The sequence below is a fragment of the Aspergillus costaricaensis genome, assembly GCF_003184835.1.
Source record: "Aspergillus costaricaensis CBS 115574 unplaced genomic scaffold BO79scaffold_8, whole genome shotgun sequence".
Lineage (NCBI taxonomy): Eukaryota > Fungi > Ascomycota > Eurotiomycetes > Eurotiales > Aspergillaceae > Aspergillus > Aspergillus costaricensis.
In genome coordinates, this window is record NW_020291808.1 from 496,189 (window position 1) to 521,198 (window position 25,010).

General features: G+C 52.2%; 7 protein-coding genes across 7 annotated transcripts; 5 read left to right on the forward strand and 2 right to left on the reverse strand.

Annotated features, from left to right (window-relative positions):
- Window positions 1–2,028: 2,028 nt before the first annotated feature.
- BO79DRAFT_142071 (C6 transcription factor) lies at window positions 2,029–6,466 on the forward strand (the record flags this gene model as incomplete). Its single annotated transcript, XM_025678269.1, has 8 exons — window positions 2,029–2,310; window positions 2,367–2,589; window positions 2,648–2,679; window positions 2,737–3,513; window positions 3,564–4,271; window positions 4,328–4,601; window positions 5,488–5,959; window positions 6,031–6,466. The coding sequence occupies 8 exons, from the start codon at window positions 2,029–2,031 to the stop codon at window positions 6,464–6,466; spliced, it is 3,204 nt and encodes a 1,067-aa protein (XP_025542031.1).
- A 415-nt stretch (window positions 6,467–6,881) lies between these two features.
- Window positions 6,882–11,306, forward strand: BO79DRAFT_226336 (uncharacterized protein; the record flags this gene model as incomplete). Its single annotated transcript, XM_025683784.1, has 4 exons — window positions 6,882–7,052; window positions 7,130–8,814; window positions 9,330–9,603; window positions 9,684–11,306. The coding sequence occupies 4 exons, from the start codon at window positions 6,882–6,884 to the stop codon at window positions 11,304–11,306; spliced, it is 3,753 nt and encodes a 1,250-aa protein (XP_025542032.1).
- A 123-nt stretch (window positions 11,307–11,429) lies between these two features.
- Window positions 11,430–15,355, reverse strand: BO79DRAFT_226338 (putative acetamidase; the record flags this gene model as incomplete). Its single annotated transcript, XM_025683785.1, has 10 exons — window positions 11,430–11,542; window positions 11,621–11,903; window positions 11,960–12,135; window positions 12,194–12,433; window positions 12,598–12,748; window positions 12,802–12,914; window positions 12,981–13,437; window positions 14,140–14,229; window positions 14,285–15,261; window positions 15,331–15,355. 10 exons carry the CDS (start codon window positions 15,353–15,355, stop codon window positions 11,430–11,432), a joined length of 2,625 nt encoding a protein of 874 aa, XP_025542033.1.
- A 575-nt stretch (window positions 15,356–15,930) lies between these two features.
- On the forward strand, window positions 15,931–17,457 carry BO79DRAFT_252723 (putative cysteine synthase; the record flags this gene model as incomplete). The annotated part of the gene is made up of 5 exons (XM_025685947.1): window positions 15,931–16,221; window positions 16,305–16,364; window positions 16,415–16,533; window positions 16,606–17,222; window positions 17,282–17,457. 5 exons carry the CDS (start codon window positions 15,931–15,933, stop codon window positions 17,455–17,457), a joined length of 1,263 nt encoding a protein of 420 aa, XP_025542034.1.
- Window positions 17,458–17,699: 242 nt separating this feature from the next.
- BO79DRAFT_79797 (Myb-like DNA-binding domain protein) lies at window positions 17,700–19,801 on the reverse strand. The gene has a single exon (XM_025689759.1). It carries the CDS (start codon window positions 19,582–19,584, stop codon window positions 17,941–17,943), a length of 1,644 nt encoding a protein of 547 aa, XP_025542035.1. The 5' UTR covers window positions 19,585–19,801; the 3' UTR covers window positions 17,700–17,940.
- Window positions 19,802–20,257: 456 nt separating this feature from the next.
- On the forward strand, window positions 20,258–21,978 carry BO79DRAFT_226342 (beclin 1; the record flags this gene model as incomplete). Its single annotated transcript, XM_025683786.1, has 2 exons — window positions 20,258–20,342; window positions 20,450–21,978. The coding sequence occupies 2 exons, from the start codon at window positions 20,258–20,260 to the stop codon at window positions 21,976–21,978; spliced, it is 1,614 nt and encodes a 537-aa protein (XP_025542036.1).
- Window positions 21,979–22,337: 359 nt separating this feature from the next.
- On the forward strand, window positions 22,338–23,408 carry BO79DRAFT_79804 (uncharacterized protein). The gene has a single exon (XM_025689760.1). It carries the CDS (start codon window positions 22,697–22,699, stop codon window positions 23,294–23,296), a length of 600 nt encoding a protein of 199 aa, XP_025542037.1. The 5' UTR covers window positions 22,338–22,696; the 3' UTR covers window positions 23,297–23,408.
- The last annotated feature ends 1,602 nt before the right edge of the window (window positions 23,409–25,010 follow it).

The following is a 25,010-nucleotide window of genomic DNA, read 5'->3' on the forward strand; positions in this document are numbered from 1 at the left end:
ACGGTAAGAACCAGTATATACGGGGTATCTATGTAGCCATGGTCAGCCTGCCAGAAAGCGGAAATCAGCTCATCTTTGACTTTGTTTTTCTCCCATGGCTTTAATAGGGTGATTTGACGAAGCAGAATGAAGAGGATCCACTTGGATGGGTCCGCAATCCGGCCAGAAGCTTTTTGGACTCATCGGAGTGAGTACAAGAGCAAAGTATGTTCCTCACTAGTAGATTGACAGCTGCTGCTGCCGCTGCCTTTTGGGTGGAAAATATTCTTAGTGGAAGCGAATGAGCTCACGGATCAATACTGCGTCAGCACTCTTTCGCTCAAGCTCGATCTGACTGGCTCTTCCTTGGAGAAATAAGACTTCATGTCAGCGAACGTCTTGGTGTCACTGCGCATCCAGGTTCGTTGGTTATTCCTTTCTACTCCCAGTATCACAAGTTGTGTATGGTTGATACCAACCAACGATCATACGAGACAACTAGATATGCACCCTGTAATTTAGTTAGTTAGTTAGTTGTCCACTATCGGACCAAGCGGGCAAATGAGCAGCTCATTTTTAGCCTAAGGATTGAGACGGCGTCTCAGGAATACCATCACAGCCCGGGTCCAGGCTACTCCCATGGGCGAGACAAACGGGGCCAGTGCCATCTTATAGATCAAAGGTACTTATGACGCAAATCCTTTAGCAGTATAGTGTGAGGTCTGAATAGCCGTCTTACATAACCGTGTCCATTGCAAATTCTGCTTCTGTCACTATGCTGTTGGAATCCAAGTGAGAGGACAGTAAGCCGTACTTGATTCCTCTCTCTACTTCTTGATTTCGAAAAAGGAAATTGATGTTCCCATCCCGCCTTATGTCAGCTGTTGCCTGAGGACCATATTGACCGCCTCAGGAAAAGGGCAGAAGGCGATAACGGAGATAACCAACTTAAACACTAAGCACTGAAACGTGCCTCTAGACACTCGCCGTCGGTCCTCTGGGGTTCCAGCCATCCTACCCATCCTTCAACCTTTCCATCACTCGACTCGACCTTTCCCGGTTTTTTCTTCTGATTTTCCACAGCTGCTTTCCTGTGCGCCTAGCTGCTCTGGACAGCACTGAGGTGATCGCGACCTTGACTACAAGCTGCCAGTTCTGCTTGCGGACTACCGGACGGACCGCAAAGCACCCCCAAATCCACATTATCGCGCCCCTCCTTGGTGCTCAGCGCACCTCACCCTCCGCCAACCGCCTCTTTCAGCAGCTGCAGAAGAGCGAGGGATCTAGCCACATCGCGCGAAATTGGCCCTGACTTCTGTCTCTGAGCAGAACTTTCGACTCGCGCGCCGTCTCACACTGCGCTGAGTGAAACCGCAAACACACCCCCGTACCAGCAGTTGCGCCCCGTCGATATCTCACACGGCGCTTCGTTACATCACGCTCTCCTATCTGCGCCCAACCCGACCGTCGGAACGTGGCTTGGATTCGTACTGCGACACCGCCATTTTCCAATCACAACATCTGACGGACACTTGGAAGAATCTCCAGTTGTGGAGGCCGCGCACTTCGTCCCACTATACGATTGTCTACCCGTTTGTCTGCTTCGGTCTGGCGTACCACAGTATCAGCTCTGGAGAAGTCTGACAAGATCAAGGGTATCCTGAGGGTGTCCTGATTATCATACAACGTTGCTCTCTGGTTCAGAAACCGTTCCAGCAAACGTCTTTACAACAAAATGTCTCCCACTCCTCCATCTACAACCTCATCGAGCGCTAGCGCATTCTCGCCGGAAGGTCTTCATAAAATTACTAGGAAGAGAAACCGGGTGCCACTTTCCTGTGCGCCTTGCCGGCAACGAAAGTAAGTGCCTCTGCTCACTTTTAGTGCGCCGTACATGGCTCACCATTTCTAAACAGGTTGAAATGTAACCGTGCACAACCTTGTGAGAACTGTATCAAACGAGGCGATGCCACATCATGTTCATATGCTCAGGCAAACGTACGAAAGAAGAATCCACCTCAGCTGTCTGCTTCAAGTTCGCCAGACGACATGCAGAATCGCATCGACCGGCTTGAGAATCTTGTTCTGTCCCTCATGACAAATGGTTCACAGGCCGGCGGTCCAGCTGCAGCCCTTGCTGCGATATCTGGCAATAGCAGTAGCACTGGCTCTGTACCACATACCGGGGATGTAGACATAGAGGACGACGCACCCAATGCTCCGGAGGAGAGTGACACTGAGCAGGTCACCAAATCGTTTGGCATAATGAAGGTCGACAATAACAAGTCATGGTATTTCAGCGAAGCCCATTGGGCTACTGTAATGCATGATGTACGTCTATCTTATTCTCAACCAGCTTCGATCGTTATGCTAATGGTACTTTCTAGATCACGGAAGTCCGCAATTTCTTCCAGACGCACAAAAAACAGTACGAGGAACAAGCCCAGAAATTGGAGGCAACGAAGTTGCCTACCGATGTTTCAGGCTCTGCATTACTGTTTGGAGCTACAAAGCCGCTTAGCCGAGCAGAAATCATGTCTTCTTTTCCTTCAAAGTATACAACGGACATGTTGATTGAACGATATTTCAGCTGTTACGACCCTTCGACTCGTGAGTCAGAGATTACGTCTACCTACACAAAGTACTGTTAGAGCTGACGTAGCAATAGATATTCTCCACGGCCCAACCTTCCAAGCCCAGGTAAGTCAAAATTGTTCCCCCTAACTGAGGGGAGGCAGTTCATTAACAGTGGCCTAGTACAACCGTCACTGGGAGGATCCTTCGCAGACGTGCACCGTTTGGATCGCTATGCTCTTCGCCATGATGCGGCTGGCCATGTTATCATACCATCGTGATGGAGACGAGCCACCGGAGTTCCGGGGTAAATCGTTAGACATGGCTGGCACGTTTAGGAATCTTGTTGCGCAGTGCCTTACTTTGGCTGACTTTACCAAATCATATCCAAATCTGATTGAAAGCTTGATATTCCATCTTCATGGAGACCTCTGCCAGACACGGGAAGCGGACGTATCAGTTTGGGTGCTGGTGGGTGTGATTACGAGGCTGGCCATGAGGATGGGATACCATCGCGATTCGAAGATGTTTCCCAACATCACCCCCTTCCAGGGTGAAATGCGCCGCCGAGTGTGGTCCTTCGTACGGCAGGCAGATCTACTGTGCTCCTCTCAAATTGGTCTTCCAAACATGATTCGCACGTCTGACACAGACACGGAACTCCCCCGAAATTTGTATGATGACGATTTCGATGAGAACTGCAAGGAGCTCCCTCCGTCTCGACCCCCGAATGAGCCTACACCAATCTCGTATCTTATTGCCAAGTCACGCTTGACATTTGTCTTTGGCCGTGTCCTCGAAACAACAGCCCCCCTTCAAACTCCAGTTTCTTACGACACTGTTATGGAGGTTGATGCGCAGCTTCGGCGAGCTAGAGACTTGATACCTGAGCACCTGCTTGTTCGTCCGATTGAAGACTCTCCACGGGAGTCACCCACTCTGATTCTTTCTCGCTTTACGGTAACTCCAATCCGCGATGTTTGTGTTTGGCTTGTCCTGACTATTTGCAGATTGCAAGTGTGTACCACAAAGCGCAATGCGTCCTCCATCGAAAATACCTAGTTCGAGCGCACGAGAACCCTCGCTTCACATACTCAAGAAGAACATGCATAGATTCCGCTATGGAATTGCTGCGGTATCAATCGTTGCTCCACACTGAAACTCAACCCATGGGGCGACTACGAAGTAGACACAACCGGGTTACCTCTCTCGGCTCGACCGACTATCTCCTGGCAGCGACGATTATTTGCATCGATATGTATCATGGACAACGACTTCAGGCTACAGGCAGAGTATCCAGTGACTCATATGCTTGGGGTAGAGAGCGACGAGAAGAATTAATAGCCGCCCTGCGGCGATCCAAGGGAATATGGGAGGAACTTCAGGACGAGACGATAGACGCTTGGAAAGCAGGCACCGCCCTTGGGGTGATGCTCTCAAAACTGAACCTTGGATATCCTGAAAGTACTGCTCCTGCGCCGACATTTGAGCCGCAGGATGAGAAACAAAGTGCGGCGATGACCTTGGGTCTCCTCAGCAGCGGAATGAGCCCTGTAAATCCCGGCCACCAAGTCCTCAACGATCCTACGTACAAGATGACAGATGCGCCCTTGCCAGCGCAGGGTGCACTAGGAACGACAGTCGACATGCCAGGAGCGCCTTCGCCTTTCAACGCGATGTTTGGGCAGCTACCTGATATGCAGCTCAATCTGGATTGGGTACGTGTTTCTGTATGGTGTAATCTTGTGAGCTATTTCTAACTAAAGTAACACAGGATGCCTGGGATACCTATATTCAGAATTCGACGCTAGATGCGTCATCACAATGGTGGCCCTCGGCCGAGGTGCAACAACAACAACAGCAGCAGCAGCAAAGCCAAAGTCCTCTGTCACCCGTACAGCTGTCCGCCGTGCAGAGTGGCGGAGCTGATCGACTTCGCTCGATGCCCCGCGGTCCCCCTAACCTTTTCTCTCCGGACAGCAGTGGCTATGACAATAGCAGTCCACTTGCGGCGGCAGCCTTTGCCGCCAACCCACTTCAACATCCAAGTAATACAGGACCGGGAACTTGATTGTCTCTCGGCTTCAGTCCGGCAACGCAGTATATAAAGAATGAATGTCAAAAGTTAATGTGATGGCTAAGTGCTGTACGATTCTTCTGTCCATATGGTTCCTTTTTGGTTGGATTATCTCCCCTCACAACAAGAGGCATGTTCATATCTTTTTATTGGTATACATTGTGGGTTTGGTGTCTGGATGGATATGAACTCTGGTACTAATGAATGGAGGCTTCAAAGAAAGCAAAGATGTAAATTAAGTGACTCCTAATCGGGTGCAAATATGGAATGGCGTTACGTTCAGTTTCTCGAATTAATCTCCTTCCATGTGCTACTAAGTGGTGCGCATTCAGTAGTACTACTACGTACAATTTCTAAGGCATCTCTTTAACTACTCAAGTAGTAGTGTATGTACCAGTAGTGCCGATATATATATGTAGTCTCCGAGCATCAACATCTAAAGAACTACAGCACCGCCACTACATCAAGTACTAGTCTCAACAATGATGAAGCTACCAGAAATCTCCACATTAAGACTTTGCTCATACCTTATAAACACAATCCAAGCAATATCTAGACCACCAATCAAAACTCCCAGCACAGGTAAAATCACGTGATAACCGGCCTCGGATCGGACGAACCAGATTTTCCAATCAAGCCGCAGCAGCAGACAGCAGCAGTGCAATTCCCCCAGAGTTCCAACGAGGCCAGAAAGAAATAATTTATTTCTCTTTTCATCCTTGGCCTACAGAGAAAATGTAAGTCGATGGTACTGCATGTCCTCGAGACGATATTTTGATATCTGTGTACATTTCTAACACTCCGATTCGGACACAGGCATTGTTTCCGAGCAGCTTGCCGGCTGCTGTCTTCCACAGCCCCAGCGCCGTTACGCTCAACCAGAGCACTTCCTTCCCTCCAATCTCGCCTGGCAGTCCCTGTTCGGATTTCGCAGCCTACATTGCAAAGTCGTTGGAATAGTACCGATGTGAACAATGAGCGCAAACCTGCTGAGGAGAGCGAGCAGCGCGAGAAGACCGAGGAGGTGGAACAGTCGCGCGAAGAGCCCTCGATTCGGTTCATTCAGACAGAACTGAAGGCTGGTAACCAGAGGCCGGTTCAGCAGGAGAAGCCGCAGGAGCAGGAGCAGGAGCAGGAAGCATCTGACGCCGAGAAGCAGACGGAAGCGCGGAGGCGAAGACTCCAGGAGCCGCCGACTCCCAAGGAGACGGTTTTCATTGGCAATATCTTCTATGATGTGACTCGTGAGGATCTGAAGAAGGCGATGGAGAAGTATGGTGTTGTTGAGAAGGTGGTTCTCGTTCTTGATAACCGGGGCATTAGCAAAGGGTAAGTTGGTTTGAAGGAATTTATTCCTTCTGTGGCAGGACAGTATAGAGCTAACCACTACCCGGGTATAGATACGGCTATGTCCAATTCGACTCTATCGATGCCGCCCAGCGCGCAGTGGATGCCTTGAACTTGCGTCTATTCGAGGGCCGCCGCGTGACCGTGCAATTCGCCCAGAACAATGTCTACCACCGCCGGCAATTGAACGCCCCTACCCGCACGCTGTACATTGGTAACTTGCCTTTCGAGATGACGGACCGGGACCTCAACGAGCTGTTCAAGGACGTTCAGAATGTCGTTGATATTCGTGTGGCGGTTGATCGTCGCACTGGACAGGCTCGCGGTTTCGCTCACGCCGAGTTCGTCAGCACCTCTAGTGCCAAGGCAGCCATGGCCATCCTTGAGAACAAGCTTCCCTACGGACGCAGACTGCGTCTGGATTACAGCAAGGCCACGAGCCGGACCGTGGTTGGTAGCGACAAGTCTGCTCCCGCGGAGCAGTCATAATAGTTTGAGCGGTTGGCATCAGTATTATTCTGTGTAAACATGTCAAAGGAGGAGAGGTCTCATGTACTTTAATTGAACGATATATCCTACATACTGTAGGTCTGTATATTAACGAAATTGCATTCGACTGACTGGACTATATCGGGGATTCTGTATCGATAGACTAGTATACTCCGTAGCATGATAGTGACAGTCCACGTGACTGTCGGGGAGCCTCGGTATCTTTCCGATCGGCAGTAGCGCCTCTCTCCGAAACCCCACGTTCGGCGCTCGAGCTGCTCTTCCTCGGACAACTCGCATTTACATCTGCTTTATAATCAGCTCTAGCAAATACTCAACCTCTCCGCATCTACCCCTGCATTATTCATGATATAACTGAGACTCAGACCACTACGATCGTTACTATACATACAATATGTCCTTCCTTGGTGGCGCCGAGTGCTCGACGGCAGGCAATCCGTTGACTCAGTTCACCAAGCACGTCCAAGATGATAAGTCCCTACAGAGAGATCGCCTCGTGGGGCGGGGTCCCGGAGGCATGCAAGAAGGCATGCGGTCCCGGGGTATGATGGGAGGACAAGATCAGGTACGAAGTGAACCGTTATCTATCAGAAACCATACATCCTCATCCAGTACTAATGCCTGATTGATAATCCTATTCAGATGATGGACGAATTCGCCCAACAACCCGGCCAAATCCCCGGCGCTCCCCCGCAACCATTCGCCATGGAGCAGCTGCGACGTGAGCTGGATCAGTTCCAGACCACACCTCCCCGGACGGGCTCCCCCGGCTGGGCTGCCGAGTTCGATGCGGGTGAGCATGCCCGCATGGAGGCTGCATTTGCCGGGCCGCAAGGTCCCATGATGAACAATGCGTCGGGATTTACGCCCGCGGAATTTGCCCGGTTTCAGCAGCAGAGTCGGGCTGGCATGCCGCAGACGGCTAACCCTGTGGCGTCTGCCCCGTCGCCGATGATGGCAGGGTACCAGCGGCCCATGGGTATGGGCGGGTATATGGGCATGGGTGGAATGGGCATGATGCCGCAGACTTTTAACCCTATGGCGATGCAGCAGCAGCCAGCGGAGGCGACTACACAGGATAAGGGCAAGGGACGGATGGTGGAGCTGGACGACGAGAACTGGGAGGCACAGTTTGCGGAGATGGAGACGGCGGATACTCAGAAATTGGACGATGAGGCCAACGCAGCTGTGGAGGCAGAGCTGAATGATCTGGACAGGTCAGTCCCCCAAGAATCAGGCGATAGTGCCTTTGAAAGCGTGTGGCAACGGGTCCAGGCTGAGACCGCAACCAACAGGAAACTGGCCGAGGGTGAGACCGACTTTAACATTGACGACAACCTGCATATGGGTGAGATGGGCGAATGGGACGGATTCGATACGCTTAACACACGCTTCCGGAACCCCCAACTAGGCGATTATATGTTCGAAGAAGATAACGTGTTCCGGAGCGTGAACAATCCTTTCGAAGAGGGAGTGAAGATCATGCGTGAGGGCGGAAATCTCTCCTTGGCTGCTTTGGCTTTCGAGGCGGCAGTCCAGAAAGATCCCCAACATGTCCAGGCCTGGACCATGCTGGGATCGGCCCAGGCGCAGAATGAGAAGGAACTCCCGGCCATCAGGGCGCTGGAGCAGGCACTGAAGATCGATGCTAACAACCTGGATGCGCTGATGGGACTGGCTGTTTCCTACACCAATGAGGGCTATGACTCGACATCGTACCGCACTCTGGAGCGATGGCTGTCCGTCAAGTACCCCCATATTATCAACCCCAACGATGTTTCATCGGATGCCGACCTGGGCTTTACGGATCGTCAGCTCCTGCACGACCGTGTCACCGATCTCTTCATTCAGGCTGCTCAGCTATCGCCTTCGGGCGAGCAAATGGACCCGGACGTCCAGGTCGGTCTGGGAGTTCTCTTCTACTGCGCGGAGGAGTACGACAAGGCGGTTGATTGCTTCTCTGCTGCATTGGCGTCCACGGAATCTGGAACCTCGAACCAACAGGAGCAGCTCCACTTGTTGTGGAACCGTCTGGGTGCTACGCTCGCCAACTCGGGTCGCTCCGAGGAGGCGATCGAAGCCTACGAGCAAGCGCTGAACATCAACCCCAACTTCGTCCGGGCGCGGTACAACCTGGGTGTGTCGTGCATCAACATCGGCTGCTACCCAGAAGCTGCGCAACACCTGCTGGGAGCACTGTCGATGCACCGGGTGGTTGAGCAGGAAGGTCGAGAGCGGGCGCGTGAGATTGTCGGTGGCGAGGGTGGCATTGACGACGAGCAGCTGGATCGCATGATCCATGTTAGCCAGAACCAGAGCACCAACCTGTACGACACGCTGCGGCGAGTCTTTAGCCAGATGGGACGACGCGATCTGGCTGATCAGGTGGTGGCGGGCATGGATGTCAATGTGTTCCGGCGGGAGTTTGAGTTTTAAGCATAGCAAAAGGGCATATAGTGGTCATGCTCAGCCTGGTTTGCTGAGAGATGTTGTCTAGCTGGATGGAAGGTGATGTTTTGGATATGGATACCATATATGAATGATTCTCTGCGGACTGGCGCCCACGGAGGGATGCCGTAATGAACGAAGCTCATTGAGATATGCAGTGTAAATGAGAATGCGAATTATCTGTAGATATTCTGTTCTAGTCTAATGGTTGTAGTCAATTATCTACAGTTTTCCATCCCTTTATTGTATACTATTCATGTGGCTGCCTGGGGCCACTCACCCCTTTGCGTCATCCGCCATTGTTTGCCTCGGCTCTTCTCCTGCTCCTCCTTCAACTCGAACTCCGCTCGACTTCTCGCTGAAGCAGCACTGCTCTCACAATTCTCCTTGCAAGGAGAAAATTCCCACTGTATACTATGGCCGTGGTCACCGGCGCTCAACTGATCGCCCGATCGCTGCGCGATCTAGGCGTAACCGTCATCTTCGGCATTGTCGGCATCCCTGTGGTCGAGATCGCCGAAGAGGCCATCAACCTGGGCATTCGATTCGTGGCCTTTCGCAACGAACAGGCCTGCAGCTATGCTGCCAGTGTCTACGGATACATGACAGGCCGACCGGGCGTCTGTCTAGTTGTCGGAGGGCCGGGAGTTCTCCACGCGCTGGCCGGGGTAAGCTTACTCCAGCATTCTCTCCACCGCTAGCCAGCTCTTGGCCATCGTGCTAACTCCATACTATCGACTGTCACCAGATCGGGAACTCCTCCGCAAACAACTTCCCATTGCTAGTTCTCGCCGGATCTGCCGAGACTACCGGCGTCACCAAAGGTGCCTTCCAGGAATTGGACGCCATCTCCTTGCTCACCCCCCACACCAAGCTCGCTGTCCGCGCCTCCTCCCTCGACTTCATCCCCGGCGCCGTCAAGAATGCCTATCGCACATGCTGGTACGGCCGTCCAGGCCCGACCTTCGTCGACCTCCCCGCCGACATCATCCAAGGCAAATCCTCCCCTGGATACCGTCTCCCGCAGCCCGAGACCCTGCTCGTCCCCTCGCCGCCAAAGGCGAGCGGCGACCCAGCCCTGATCCTCAAGGCAGCACAATTGCTCCGCACTGCTCGCTCCCCACTCCTAGTGATAGGCAAAGGCGCCGCATACGCGCGCGCAGAGCTCGGAATCAACCAGCTCGTGGATCAGACCCAGATCCCATTCCTACCGACACCAATGGGCAAGGGCGTCGTGCCGGACTCGCACCCCTTGAACGCATCCAGCGCGCGCAGCGCAGCCCTAAAGCACGCCGACGTTGTCCTGATTCTCGGTGCCCGTCTCAACTGGATCCTCCACTACGGCGAAGCACCCAAATGGAATCCGAAAGCGAAGATCATCCAGGTGGACATATGCGCCGAAGAAATCGGCCGCAACGCCGGAACAGCCGAGCTAGGAATTCTAGGAGACATCGGACTGGTCGTAGACCAACTCCTCTCCTCGCTCTCTAACTGGAAATACTCCCCTACTTCATCCCAATCATCATCGTCTAATAAACCCAACGAAACCTTCACATCTATTCTAACCATCTCCGCGAACCGCAACGAACTCAAAGCCCAAACCGCCGCCCTCCGTCCCACCCCGCCAAACACCCCCCTCACCTACCAGCGCGCCTACCACATCATCAAATCGACCCTCAACACCCTCTCCCCCTTCGAACAGGGAAACATCATCTACGTCTCCGAAGGCGCCAACACAATGGACATCTCCCGTTCCATCTTCCCGCTCAACCATCCCCGCCAACGCCTCGACGCAGGCACCTACGCCACGATGGGCGTCGGGATGGGGTACATCGTCGCAGCGCATGAAGCATACAACGCCCTCCCATCCACCACCTCCACCAAGCCAAAGAAAATAGTAGCCTTCGAAGGTGACAGCGCCTTCGGCTTCAGCGCTATGGAAATCGAAACTCTAGCGCGGTACCGCATCCCGGCACTCATCTACGTGGTTAATAACTCGGGCATATATCACGGGGATTCGGTGAGTGAGGATGATTGGAGGGTATTGCAGGGTCAGACGGTGGGGAATGATACGAAGGCTTCTGAGAGTGGTGGTGGTGGCGGTGCTGGAGGGACGAAGAAGGGCCTGCGCTCGACGAGTCTGCTCTACGAAACTAGGTATGAGATGTTGGCGACGATGTGTGGTGGGAAGGGGTTCTTTGTTAGGACGGAGGAGGAGTTGGAGAGGGCGACGAGGGAAGGGTTCGAGAGTGAGTGTGTGACTGTTGTTAATGTTATTGTTGAGCCGGGGATTGGCAAGGAGATTGGATTTGCGTGGCAGGGGAAGGGCAAGGGGGATGATGCTAGTACTGAAAGAGAGGCGAAATTGTAGGTGATGTGCGGGACTATACTCAGAATGCACTTCATATTATCTGTACATCACATGCCTGAGACTATACATAGTAGTATATACGTTCAATGTATAGCAATACCCAGTACGTAGTATCTATAACCACTACCGCAAAACCTCATCCAACACCTTAGCCACCGAAACGGCCTTTTCTTCACCAAACCGGCCTCCAACGATCTGTACCGTGATGGGCATGTCTTTGACCAAGTCAGGGTCATCTAGACAGCGTCAGCAAACAGTCTCTACAATAAGAACAAACCAGTAAGGGAATGGAAAAGGAGAGTATGTATGCATACACTGTTCCCAATTAAACCGATCCGAGTCATTCCTAGGCACATGCTCCAACCACTCCTGATCGGGCTGATCAAGCGCACCATCCACTTTAGCCACCGGAACAGTAACAGCCGCATAGTTGAGCAAGTTCCAGAGAGCCGTGTAGCCGAGCCACTGGGAACTGACGACCCAGGATTTCGGCCGGTAGCCGACCCAGGGTGTGACGGGCATCAGGAGGGCGTCGATGTTGCTTGATGTCCATTGCTGGAGGAAGGTGGTTTGGTAGGCCCATTTGGTTTCTTCGAGCTATTTATTTGTGTTAAATAGGTTAAGAGGGTAGAAGGGTATGGTATGGGACTAACCTCTTCGCGTTCTGAGATGGTCAGTTCATCTTTCTCTGTCCCTACGACCATTCCTTCGATCAGTGGCTCCCCGACAATGTCGCATAGGTAGCGACAGTGTTGGCCTCCGTCGGCGAGGATGGCTTTTGTCCACAGGTTTTGGCCTGTGACGTGGAGGGAGGTGTCCCATTCGAAGACTGGTTTGGTTAGTGGAACTTGAGGATAAGGAGCGGGGGTTCTGAAATGTGTACACACCTTCATGACCAGCCTCTTTGAGTTTCTCTGCAACTTCGCGCATTGCCCTGGCGATTGGGGGCTGCGGCTTGACTACGCCGTCGTCGTAAACTATTCCCAGTCGTAGCTTGCCTGTGGGTTTCGCAGCAAGTTCCTTTCTCCAAGGGATTGGGATGCAGCCTGGGTCGATGTTCCAAGGGTTGGAGTCGAGGAGGGATTGCATGAAATGCTCGATGCTGGATAGACTGCGGGCCATGGGCCCTGCGACTGGAGGAACGAGGTAGTGTTGGTGCATGCTGGGGATGGTCAGCCGTTGTTTATAGAGTCATGGTATATGGCGATGGAGCCATACAATGAGCAGTTCCATGGTACTCGGCCTGTGGTAGGACAGATCGAGTATAAACCCTGCAGATTGGCTGGGACGCGAATTGAGCCCCCGATATCTGTTCCAATACCAACGACACTGCCACCCGTGCCAATGAGGGCGCCTTCGCCGCCGGAGCTGCCTCCGGAGATAAGTTTGTTGTTGAAAGCGTTGATGGATTGTCCGAATACATGGTTGTAGGAATCAGACATCTGGCTCAATCAGCGTCTGCCATCATGAGCAAGGTAGAAGTGTGATTGCTTACCATCAGAGACTGTGGCACATTCGTCTTCACGTACAACACTGCTCCCATTGACTCTAACGACAAGGCAATACTGCTGTGGCTTTTCGCGGGTTTACCAACTAGTCCAACCCAGCCTACATACAAGTAGTTAGTCACCACTCCTCTCCCAGCAGCAGTAGTTCTAGGGAATGGACACAAACCAACGGTAGTATCAAACCCTTCAACATCAAAACGATCCTTAATCGAAACCGGCAGCCCATGCAACGGTCCCGTCACCTTCCCCGTCTTCTCCAAGATATCATCGAGCTCCTTAGCCCGCGACAGTGCCCTGTCGAAGAAAATCTCCGTTAAGCACTTGGTAAGCTGCTGGGCGATGGCCGCGCGCTTACAGAACGCCGTCGTGAGCTGAACGGAACTAATCTCGCGGTTCGCCAGCATGGAAAGTAGCACAGTACTATCGTTAATCTCTGTCCATTCCAGCTCTTTCTCCGTGAGAATGTCACAGGAGCGGATTGCCTCTAGAGCATTGAGTGGCGGATCGGCAGTGATGGACTCCGGGAGACGCCAATTAGGTGGAATGGCGGCCAGCTGAGCTGCGCGCTTCTTGTAGACGGTTGATTTCCAGGTTGGAATAGTCATGGTTGTTGTTTCTATATACTAGCTTTGCGGATATAGGATGTCTTGGGCAGATGGGTAAGAAGGACTATGGAGGATTGAAATTACTGGAGATTCCAGAGTCGTACGGTGGAAGAAGAGGCCACAGCGCCGGACTTAAAGCCGGATGGGGTATCAGGTGTCCTACACGACAGTCTAACACGGTTGGCTATCATGGTGATGAACCAAGGGAGGAGATAAGTTGCACGGCCGGATGATATCGGTGGTGCTGCCAATCAAGGGCTCCTGATCGTCTTATCCTGCCTATCTCGGGGGAGGATGGATTAGGTTTCTATCCGGATGATGCTGCGGGGATGGGAGGGGAAGCTGACCGGATTTGGTGCCGATTTCCCCTCACGGGTTAGCAAGTTGGTGCTTTGGATGGATGGATGAAATGATGGGAAGGAAAAGAGGAGAAGGGAGAAGGAATGGATGGAAGAGATGGTTTGAGGGTCGGATGAAGGGCCCGCCAACCATGAAGCTCCGTTAGGTGCCGAGGCACCAGAGTTACGGCAGAGACAAACACGAGCAGATACAGCGATATGCTTGCTTGGATATTTGATACTATGATACATATAGACGCCTCTACACAGTGATCAACATGCTGGCGTTCTTATACCAGGTCAAGAGCGGATTCTCTCCGTTCTTCGTCTCCGTGTCTTCAATATACGCCCACCGGCGCATAAAGTCTTCGTGGCTCATCACCTGCGTCAGCTTGCCCGTGACAGCACGGTAGATGTCTTCGGTGGTGTTGAAGTCAGTAGGGAAGAAGATATCGAAGTATCCTTGGTGGACCTAATGCAAAGTTAATATACAACCAACCTAGCACATGGAAGGGAGAGAAACATACAAATGGTGTCGACACTGGAACTGTCCGTCTTTTGTATCGCGTCTGCACCACGGGCGCATTCACACCCGGAACGGCATCCGGGAGAGTGTCAAAGTCACTGGCGATCAGCCGGTGGCCCGGGAAATAGGTGTTCAGGATATCGAAGAACTGCATGAGCCGCGTGGGGATATACTCCGGCAGGGTGTAGCGATGGCCCTCCTGCCAGGGCAGCTGACTGCGCATCAACTTCATGTACTTGGAGGTCAAGGGAGTGCGGAACTTCCGTCGCGCCGCAGCCTGGCGCACTCGCAAAAAGCGAGAAGCAATCGGGTCCAGCTGCGTATTGTAGTACTCGAGAAACTCGCCGTTGGCGTCAATCAGCACTCCACCCTGCTGAGGCAGCTCCGTCTTGAGGTCGTAGCGGATTTGATCATGGGAGAAGTTATCGAACACCTCCAGCGCCAGGAAGAAGCACGGCGAATGTACATATGTATCCCAGTCGAAAATCGAGCGGTTGATGATCTCCACACGGTCTGAATGGCCGGCCGCATCCAGCGAGTCGGTCAAGTTCTGCATCTGAAGCGAGGCCAGCGACGGCGAAATCTCAATGATCTTGTACTTGGTCCGCTGGTAAACCTCGTAATCTGTGTCGCGAATGTAATCCAATATGTTCATCATCATGGTTCCATTTCCGGCACCCATTTCGTATATGATCAGGTCGTGGTAGGGGTACAGCGTCAACTTGTAGTTCGACACCAAGTACCGTGCAATCGTCTCTCCGTAATAAGGTCGGAAAAGCTCCGTTGGCGTGTGCCACAGCTGACGAGCGACATCTGGATTGGTCTCATCCAACTGATCCTCAAATTCGTCGTAACGTTGCCCAAGCATGCGATAAAATGCCGGACCGTCCTCGATCTCGTTGAAATAAAATGGCTCTCCGGGGCGGAAAATGGTGGCGTGTTTCGAGAAGTAGCCGTAATTGTGATTGTATAAACTGTCTAGAAAAGAACGAGACAACATCATTAGCATCAGCGACCATCAATCACATAGTGGACAGGCCTCCCCACCATCGATAAATTCTCTCGTCAGCATCTTCACTTGTCGCGGCCGCTCACGATGATGGCGGAGCTCTTTAGCCGTCACCAACGGATACGCCTGCAATTGCTCTTCGAAATTGTCGACATTCTGCATGACCTGATCTCGCGGGGCCCATAGTGTTCCAGGATCTAGTTTCGAATGTCCAAAGAGGCGTCTCTTAAAACTTTGGAAACTGAGGTTGCGAGACTGTTGACGGGATGGGGTGGATGACAGGCGCACGCAACCCGGTCGGCGCCCCGACAGGGCAGATGAGGATCTCCATGATTGGCGACAGGCAGGATGTTGAAACAGCTGCCGAAACAGCTGATTCAGGACTGGCGAGTCCATGAGGAGGAATTGGCGGCGAGCAGCAGCAAAGCGCAGGCCGAGGAGGGATCGTGAAAGACGAAGAGAGAGCGAGAGAGTGAGGAGGTCAGGCGACGAATCACGAAATCCATTGGCCGGAGTTGCTCTGGTTGGCCCGAGCTTTTTCTCCGGTCTCTTCTCCGACCAGCTTCTGACGTAGATGAATTGATATGAATTGATATCTTCTCTTCACTGCAGATACTCTTACTTGATCCCCTCCAAGCATGGATGACCGCTCGCATCTGTATATTGGCACTGCCTTTGTCGCTGGTGTTCTTCTTACCCTGGGATTCAAGGATCTTGTCTACCCGGAATTAGAGCGCCGCGTCAAAGACTACTACCAAGCAAGCTCGCAAGCGAAGACAGCCGCAACAACCTCCGAAGATGCCTTGATCGCTAGACCGGGCCCTCCCGCCATTGTCGAAGGCATTGAGGGCTGCATTGGAAACACACCTTTGTTCCGAATCAAATCATTGTCCGATGCGACAGGGTGCGAGATATTGGGCAAGGCCGAAGTACGTCATTCCACTCTTACATCGTCCACATTTTTACTACACCTTCAAGAACAATAATTGGGGTATATCTAACAATGCTGCAGTTCCTCAATGGAGCTGGACAAAGCTCCAAGGATCGCGTCGCGCTGAGCATGATTCAAATAGTAACGCAACCCACCCTACCCCTCTGGATTGTCTCTTACACCCCCCGCAGGCCGAAGAACACGGTATCCTAAGACCTCATTCAGGCGACACAATCTACGAGGGTACTTCTGGCTCCACGGGAATCTCCTTGGCTACCTTAGCCCGTGCGAAAGGCTATCTCGCGCACATGTTCGTTTCCCATAGCCCTACCCACTTTGCTACAACCCCGCTACAAGCTCTCATACTAACGGTATGCTCTAGCTGTATGCCATCCGACCAAGCGATTGAAAAGTCCAATCTCCTCCTTAAACTAGGCGCCATTGTCGACCGCGTACCACCCGCACCCATTGTGGAAAAGGACAACTTCGTCAACCGGGCGCGAGCTCTTGCGCAAGCGCAAACCGCATCGAACACGGACGGAAGGGGTTTCTTCGCTGACCAGTTCGAGAACGAGTCCAATTGGCGAGCACACTTCAATGGCACAGGGCCTGAAATCTATGCACAATGCGAGGGAAAACTGGATGCTTTCGTCGCGGGCGCTGGGACTGGGGGTACTATCTCTGGCGTGGCGCTCTTCCTGAAGCCAAAGATACCGAACTTGCATGTAGTGCTGGCCGATCCTCAGGGAAGTGGACTGTACAATCGAGTTCGCTTTGGCGTCATGTTCGATTACAAGGAGAAGGAGGGCACTAGACGACGAAGACAGGTCGATACTATTGTTGAAGGAATTGGGATCAACCGTGTGACGGCGAACTTTGAGGCTGGGAAGGAGCTGGTTAATGACGCAGTCAGAGTGACGGACGCTCAGGCTTTGGCTATGGCTAGGTGGCTTGTAGAAAAGGACGGCATATTCATCGGCAGTAGCAGTGCCGTGAACTGTGAGTACCCCCAAGGATTCCTTTGCCGTGTTACTCATGCTAAATCTCCCATCGCACAGGCTTCGCGGCCGTGAAGACGGCAATGAAGCTGGGACCCGGTCACAGGATTGTGACAGTGCTGTCTGATTCGGGTTCGAGACATCTTTCTAGGTTCTGGACCAAAGCCGGAGATGTTGGTGGCGCCGTGGATACAAAGCTGGAAGATGTTTTGAACGCAAAGGAAGAGGATCAATAGAAGCTACGATTCATTGCGGACAAGCATGGGGTTCGTCACGGGCAAAGAAAGACAAGGCAGAAATAATCATCTATGGGCCTCCGGGAAGACCCCTGGACAGGGGCGACAAAGCCCAAACATGCTATTCCCGCTATGTATGAAGCTGATGCTAGTGTCGGACATGGCGGCGGCCAGAACTATGCTCGTTGCCGCTGAAACCGACAAGCTGGGATCCCCTCGGCCTTACCCGGACGAACCGTGGCGGTGGCTCCCATTCGCGCTAGATAGAACCGCGCGATTGTCTACGGCCCTCCTGTCATCCAGAATTGCCCTAGTGGGTCGTGGCATGAATCTGGCAAGAAGTCGTGCTTGAGGCGATCGTCCCCACTGACTGGTTGCACGTCTGAATCGAATCGAACTCTGACTCAGTTGCCGCGAATCGGCTTCATCCCGTCCTTGTCAGTCTGACACGGGCGCGCGCCCAATTATCTTTCTTCGTGGGCATTAAACGGCCTCGCCACTCCAGAGCTGCAATAGTTCGAATTCGATCTCCGCAACTGGGCGTCCAGACAGTCTTGCACGGACGGTGGCCCACGAGAGGTTGTGTTGGTCTTTGATTTTGATTAACTCTTCCCGCTCCTGTTTAGTCCACGGTCTGGACAATGGAGGCGGGTTCGCTCGGCGTTCACTCCAGTGCGTTTTATTCCAGTTAAGGAGTTGGGGCAGGTTTTTGTGTGGAAGTCGGTCGACGATCTCGTTCCACTTTCTCCCCTGTACTTGCCTCATCTCAATAATCAACCTTGCTTCATCTGGACTAATGTACGTCCGAACACGTTTCTTCGTAGGCGTCGTCGTATCAGGATTGTCTGGAGTGTTCTCCGCCGATGCTTTCGTTATATTTTCAGAGGAAGCCCCACTCTTTTGGGTGGAAGTGCTGGTCGCTGCTGCCCGCTTCTCTGAATCATGAGAGTTGGTTATGGCGGCCAGATGCTTCCGCATGGCTGCCTGATCATGTTGGCCATCGGGGGCCTGCGATAGAAGGCCCTTCAAATGGGAAATGTAATCGGATCGAGCAAAGTATTGCTGGCAAGACTCGCATCGGTCTTTCGCACGGCTTGGGGTGTGTGATTCCGAGCGCTTTCCTCGGATCTCCATGCCCCGTTTGGGCGTCGGCGAGGGCTCATAGTCTTCCTGCAACGGATCGTCGGATTCGTCTCCGTCCGGCGTCTCTGCAAAGGACCAGTCGCACACGACGGGGCTAGAATGATGCTTCCTCCCCTGCGGTGACTTCTGAGGCTTCGTTGCGCGTTTTTGTCCAGAGCCCCGTCGAGAGGACCAAGGAAGTGCCCAGATAGACCCTGATCCCGGTGGAGACTGAGACCGCACTGTATTGAAAGAAGACGCAGGACGTGACTTGTTCCATGTAGGCGTAGCAAAGTCCCCGCTAATTTCAGGAACGCGCCATATCGCCTCCACCGCCTCACTGAACTTGACTTCCTTGGATTGGGCGGATGCTTCAGCCGCAGAATTTGCTTTTTTGATGGTCGGTCTCCCTGTGGCATCTGCCGTCACCTTTCGGCCCCGAGAGCCATCCGGGTTATTCTGGACGCACAATGCAGTATCTAGCAGCGAGTCCGCACTAGACCTCTCGTCGTTAGTGTCCGGATCGTCATTGGCTGCTTCGCCCATGATGGCGTCCCATGGCTGGTCCGGGACCAGCCCTGTTTGCGATGGCATCGACGCCGGTGGATGCTGCGATTGCGTGCCGCCGTCATCTCCTGCAGCATCACCTCCGATTTCCTCTGCATCAGGAGAATGAGCAGAACTGCCCAACTTAACATTGTCCGCATCGGGATTTGGAGGTGCAGACAAGTCCGTCTCGAACAGCCAACCATTCTGTTCCCTGGTATCATCTTCACCCTCCATGGCCTGGATGTGGCCATTGTTCACGATTATATTTCCGGTTTGTAAATCAATTTCGTCGCCAACGTCCGTAAAGTCCTTGCCGTATTTTTCAAAAATGCCTTCGAAGATCGACTTCAGACGGAGATCATTCTGCGCACGTGCTTCGTGAATGTCCATATCGTCCACTTCTTCCTCGGGTTCCGGCCCCATGGAGAAGCGTGGTCTTTTCGCGGGCCTTTCCATTGTCTCGTTAAATTGTAGCTGAATTATTCTGGGTGCGCTGGAAGGGGAGAGTAGCGACGAAGAAGGTTTCCAGCGCTGCTTCTGCGGAAAACACCGAGCGAAAGGTCGTTTGGATCAAGGCTGTGACATCGCCTGTTGAAAGCTCTTTACACTTGTAGTTAGTAACAGGTAGTATAAATAGACAAAGCAGCGGAACTGCCGATTCATAAAGGTAAAGACGAAACGAGACAAGGTAGAGCAGACTGAGAAAGGAACTGGGAGTGACATAGTAACTCCCGAGTGCACAGAGAGAGAGAGAGAGATACATTTCAATGTTTAGTGAACAACATAAACACATTTCAAAAGCTTCGGAACAGGCTCAGCTCCAAGAGATTAACACGGACTATGCATACCTTCCAGAGTCTTAGACCAACCGACTTTGCATTCCGATTGTCTGAAGCTGCATTGAGTGAATAGAAACCATTGAAACTGCCGGTCGGGGAAAGAACGACGCCAAAACACGCGCCGCGCACGGATTGCCGCATGACGTCTCGTGAAATGCGATCCCCTGCCGACCATCCCCAAAGCTCCCTCTCGTCCTTCTCGATCTTCTCCCTGGCTCCCGTCAGACAAAATCACCATTTCCCCTTCACAATCATAATAATGCCAGGGTGACTGATTCCATCATTTCGCCATGTATTGCCAGAAGTGTCGGACTCCCTTGAAGTTGGATGGCTCTCTCGAGTCCCTCAACCCCGCCGCCTTCGACCTGCTGATCGGTACGTTAATCTCAGCTTTGGCCTCTCCTCCCTCTCTCTCTGTTTAGCTGCACGGAATCATGCCGGAAATTAACCATTTCTCGTCTCGAACTCTCCAGGCTCAACAGGTAGATCCCTGCCGGACCATGGCACTCATTCATCATCCCGACCTTCCTACCCCCAAGAGCGACGAGAGCTTTACGACCGGGCCTCTAAACATGCTACATCACCGGTATATCGGAGATCTGTTCCAGCTCCCCGCCAGGCAGGCAGTAGCCAGACCAACCCTCCAAGGCTGGGCCGAGGTGACAGTGGTAACATGTCCTTTGTGATGCTCACGGAGTCTCAAGTTGGGCCACCACATGGAATGCCCGGTCCCAGCAGTGATAATCCCGCGAATAGTAAGCTGCCGGCCAGCACACAGTCCAACGATCGCGGATCGGACGACGCATCATTCGCAGATCAAGTCGAACGAACAAGTCGGCTGTTTGATATAATCTCCGCGCGATCCGACATTGACCATCCCATCTGCACCGAATGTACAGAGATGCTCGTGGACGGTTTACAGCAACGACTAGCAGATGCCACAAAGGAGCGGGATGCATACATCTCATTCTTGCGAAACCTAAACTCCTCTGTCCCCACAGCTGAAGAACTCGAGGCGGCCCAGAAGTCGCTACAGGAGACCTTGGATGCGGAGAAGCTCGCCTTTGAAGAACTCCTTGCGTTGGAAGCAGAAAAGTCAGTTTTGGATGAAGAAATCGCCGGCCTGGAGGAGGAAGCCCGTCAATTGGATCTTGAAGAGGAAAAGTTCTGGCGTGATCGCAATTCATTTGCCTTGACCCTCTCCGATTTTCAGAACGAACGCGATGCGCTAAACATGAAATACGACCATGACTCTCGCCAGCTCGAAAGACTACAAAGGACCAATGTGTACAATGACGCTTTCTGCATCGGTCACGATGGCTACTTTGGAACGATCAACGGGTTGCGGCTTGGTCGATTGGCCAACCCATCGGTGGACTGGCCCGAGATCAATGCTGCTTGGGGTCAGACAGCGCTCCTCCTAGCAACCATCGCCGACAAGTTAGGCTTCCAGTTTCAAGGGTACCAGATCAAGCCAATGGGATCTATGTCTAGAATAGAGAAGATCGAACAGTCTCGACCGTCCCCGGCTCAGTCGGCGCTGAGTGGAGCAAATGCGATGTCATCCGCACCGCCCAAGATCACCGTCCTCGACCTGTTCTCATCGGGCGAGCTGCCCCTAAATCTACCTTGGCTTCACCGCCGGTTTGATGCAGGCATGGTGGCGTTTCTGGAATGTTTACGTCAACTAGGTGAATTTGTGGAGAAGACGCCGGCGCCTGTGCCCTCAAATCGCCGGGGTCAGGCTAACACTACAGTGCCCGGATTGAAGCTTCCATACGAGATCAAGCGCGACAAGATTGGCGACGCCAGCATCAAGCTTGGCTTCAACCAGAACGACGAAACCTGGACCCGTGCATGCAAATACACTCTGACCTGTTGTAAGTTCCTGCTGGCGCATGCGAGCAACGTTGCTAGCGCGGGTTCCAGTAATTCTGCTGCTGTCGCAGCAGCAGCAGTTGCAGCTGGCGAACAAGCCGGGATGCCTACAACTACCCCTACGACAAAATGAAGCCGTCATCTGGTATAGACCGACAGTGCGGGATTAAACAAGACTGCAACCCCCTGCCCTGCTTTACTCCCACTGGGATCATCAATGGGACTGACTCCCATCGACCCTGCAGCCCACAAGCCGATGTTGGGTAACGTACTTCGCTCATCATAGCTCTCACCGGATGAACCAGTTGATACTTGAATGGATGAAAGCAAATATCTGGTCATCAGCCGTGTGAGCTGGCAGTATGGCACTTCAGCATGTATTCAGTCCACCATGCTTTCTCTTCCTTGCATCACGCGGTTGTAGCATGACCATCAGCAGCAACCTTGTCCCAGTGAGAATTAGCAGCATATGATCAACGATACCGCGCAGTAGTTGCGATTTACGTATTGCCTCTTTTGTCTTCTCCCGTGGCCAGTTTTTTCGTCAAAACGCTGGCGGTGTCGGGAGAGGAGGACGATCTCCTCGACAAGCCGGCTGGGATCCAGTGGAGTGGCCCTGACAGGGATAGACAAGCAGGGAAAGTGTCACTTTGAGTCTCCTGCTGGTATTGGCTGAAGGTTCAGCCTGCCTTGACGGATGCCTTTGAGCAAAATGTGGTAGAGACGGGAGATCGTCCTCTAGTTGTCGGGAGCAGTGTGTGAGAGAAGAGAGGGCGTGTGTGTGGGCTTTCCGAAATCTGACACGACCAGACACTCAATCCTGTAAGCGAGATGCAGGATTGGCTTCCTGAATGACTCCTGCGTACGATTATCCTTGGAGAGGCAAGATAGACAGTGGGCCACATGGGAGCCAGCCATGGCTTTCCCTCCCAACGGACATGACTGCCTTGCCTGGACTCGTCTGCCTGCCTACCTGCCTGTCTCACCCTCCATTGCTTCTTTCGATCACAGACACCCGCAGACTGGCCATTTGCAGCGCTCGCATCGTGATTGGACTGCAGCGCCTTCATCTCAATTTCGCAGGTCCAGCGTGTCGGGCGCGCCAAACCCCCAGGTTCCCTGCAAGTCCGAACGAAAGGGCCAAATGGACGAAAGTTGACGCCGCGTCGCGGGAGCGAAAACAAAGGAAACAAAGGGAAAATCAGCCTAGAGATGCAGCCACCATCATTCGGACATTGTGCGGATCCATGGCGCTGGGTCTTTACCCACTTTCTCAATCTCGCCCTCTGCGCTCCTCTTTCTCTTCGCTCCTTCTTCTCCTCCCCTCCCCCCTCCCCTCACCCTCCAATGTCATACAGATAGCCCAGGGATTATCCTACAACCGTCACAAAAGAAAACATAACCTACTGCTGGGAATGTTTCGGCCCGCCCCCGGGGGGCCACACCCCTAAAAAACCACGCTAGATAACTCCTACATCCCATGCCAATCCACACGAGGGAAGAGGAGAGGAAAAGAGGAGGAGGCGATTGTGGTAGCGCCCATCGTCTCCATCCATCCACCCCATCCGCTCTTCCCCTCCTCATTTTTTTTTTTTCACTTCCTTCCTCTAATTGATGTCCCTTAGCGCATTGTCTAAGTGACGGACTGGCGGGCGCGACACGCACGGGAAACGGATGCACTATTCACGGCGCGACATTAGCGTCTCCTCTTTCTCTCGTCCACCTGCTTTTTTCTCTTCCCTCTCTTTCCGTTTCTTATTTTTAAAAATCCGTAGTCGAATTGATACTAGATACATACATACATACATACCTAGTAGTGAGACTGGAAAAAAACAACCACCTTACATCTCCCAGTTACTATCAACTTACCCCCAACTTAAGTACTACGGAGTAGTAAGTGACTAAGTAGTACCAGCCATAAATCCACAACTAATTACCAGAATCATTATATCCTCCCCCCGTAGTTTAGTTTATAACTCACCATGTATAACAATCTGTAATATGAACATCCCCCAAAAGCTAGGTCCCTTTTTCCACTGAACTTCATATGTACTTTTGCCAAACCACCCCCAGTACTTATCACCTTCCTATATACCCGTCCATTCCATCCATCCATCCATAATCAATCTACTCTCTCTTCCCAAAACAAGACACGGAGAAAATATGTGGGGGGTGGGGGTTCACCCATAAACAACCTAAATTGGCAGTAGTAAAGAACCGGACAGACAGACAGACAGACAGACAGACCACACCGTCCAAGAACTACTTTTTTCTTACCCAAGAAAGAAGTAAGTAAGTAGCAATAAAAAGCCTGCTCCCTTCCGTTAGGTATGTAGGTAAATACTTATCTTAGTAGTACCTAGTACTGTAGTATTCTATCTATCTATCTATGTATAGATTGATTGATTGGATGCAAGTATGTATGCCGCCGGTGGTTGCCTTGTTCCATTTCCGGTTGTAAGGATGTATGTTATGTATGCTATGTATGTATTGCGGTATGTATGTACGTATGTATGTAGTTACATACATATATACATACATATATCGTACATGGGCTTTGCACTAGGTACCTACCTAGTAATATATTGTAATGGTCGAGGTTGTCGTGCATGCAGTGCTTTGTGTTTCAGCCCTTACGTGATGCTAGCTGAAACTAAATCTTAGGGCGGAGGATATATTCGATTGTGAATGAGAGAGAGGGGAGGGGGTGGAGGAGGGAATCTGGACTACTACTGCTACTACTGCTACTACTTACTTACTATCCGGCTATCAGCTTACCTACCTAGATAGGTATGGGTTATTTCATCACTGCATGTAGGTAGGTAGGTACTTTTGGCCGGGTGAGTTTCCGGCGGAGGGAGAAAACAAGAGACAGCGAGGGAAATGGTATTGCTTCTTTTATTTTCCTTGTCTATCTGCGCTTTTTTTATTTCCTTTTTCTCTTATACTTATCAGAGGGTGGTATGGGTGGAATTTGCTTTGGTATGGATTTGAACGGGTTAGTATGGATTTCCCCGACACTGATAGGCAGGAATTACTAGGATGGAGTATCATACTGTATCGCGTATCTTTACACAAGTAACACAGATACGGGCATTTTGGGACAAGGAAGGGGGGTTTGGTGGGCAGGCTGCTTCGATATGTTAGAACTTAAAGAAGTTAGTC

Bases quoted from the DNA above. Each gene is read 5' to 3' on its own strand.
- BO79DRAFT_79797 (XM_025689759.1), bottom strand. From the start codon at position 19,584: ATGGAAAGGCCCGCGAAAAGACCACGCTTCTCCATGGGGCCGGAACCC.
- BO79DRAFT_79804 (XM_025689760.1), top strand. From the start codon at position 22,697: ATGACTCCTGCGTACGATTATCCTTGGAGAGGCAAGATAGACAGTGGG.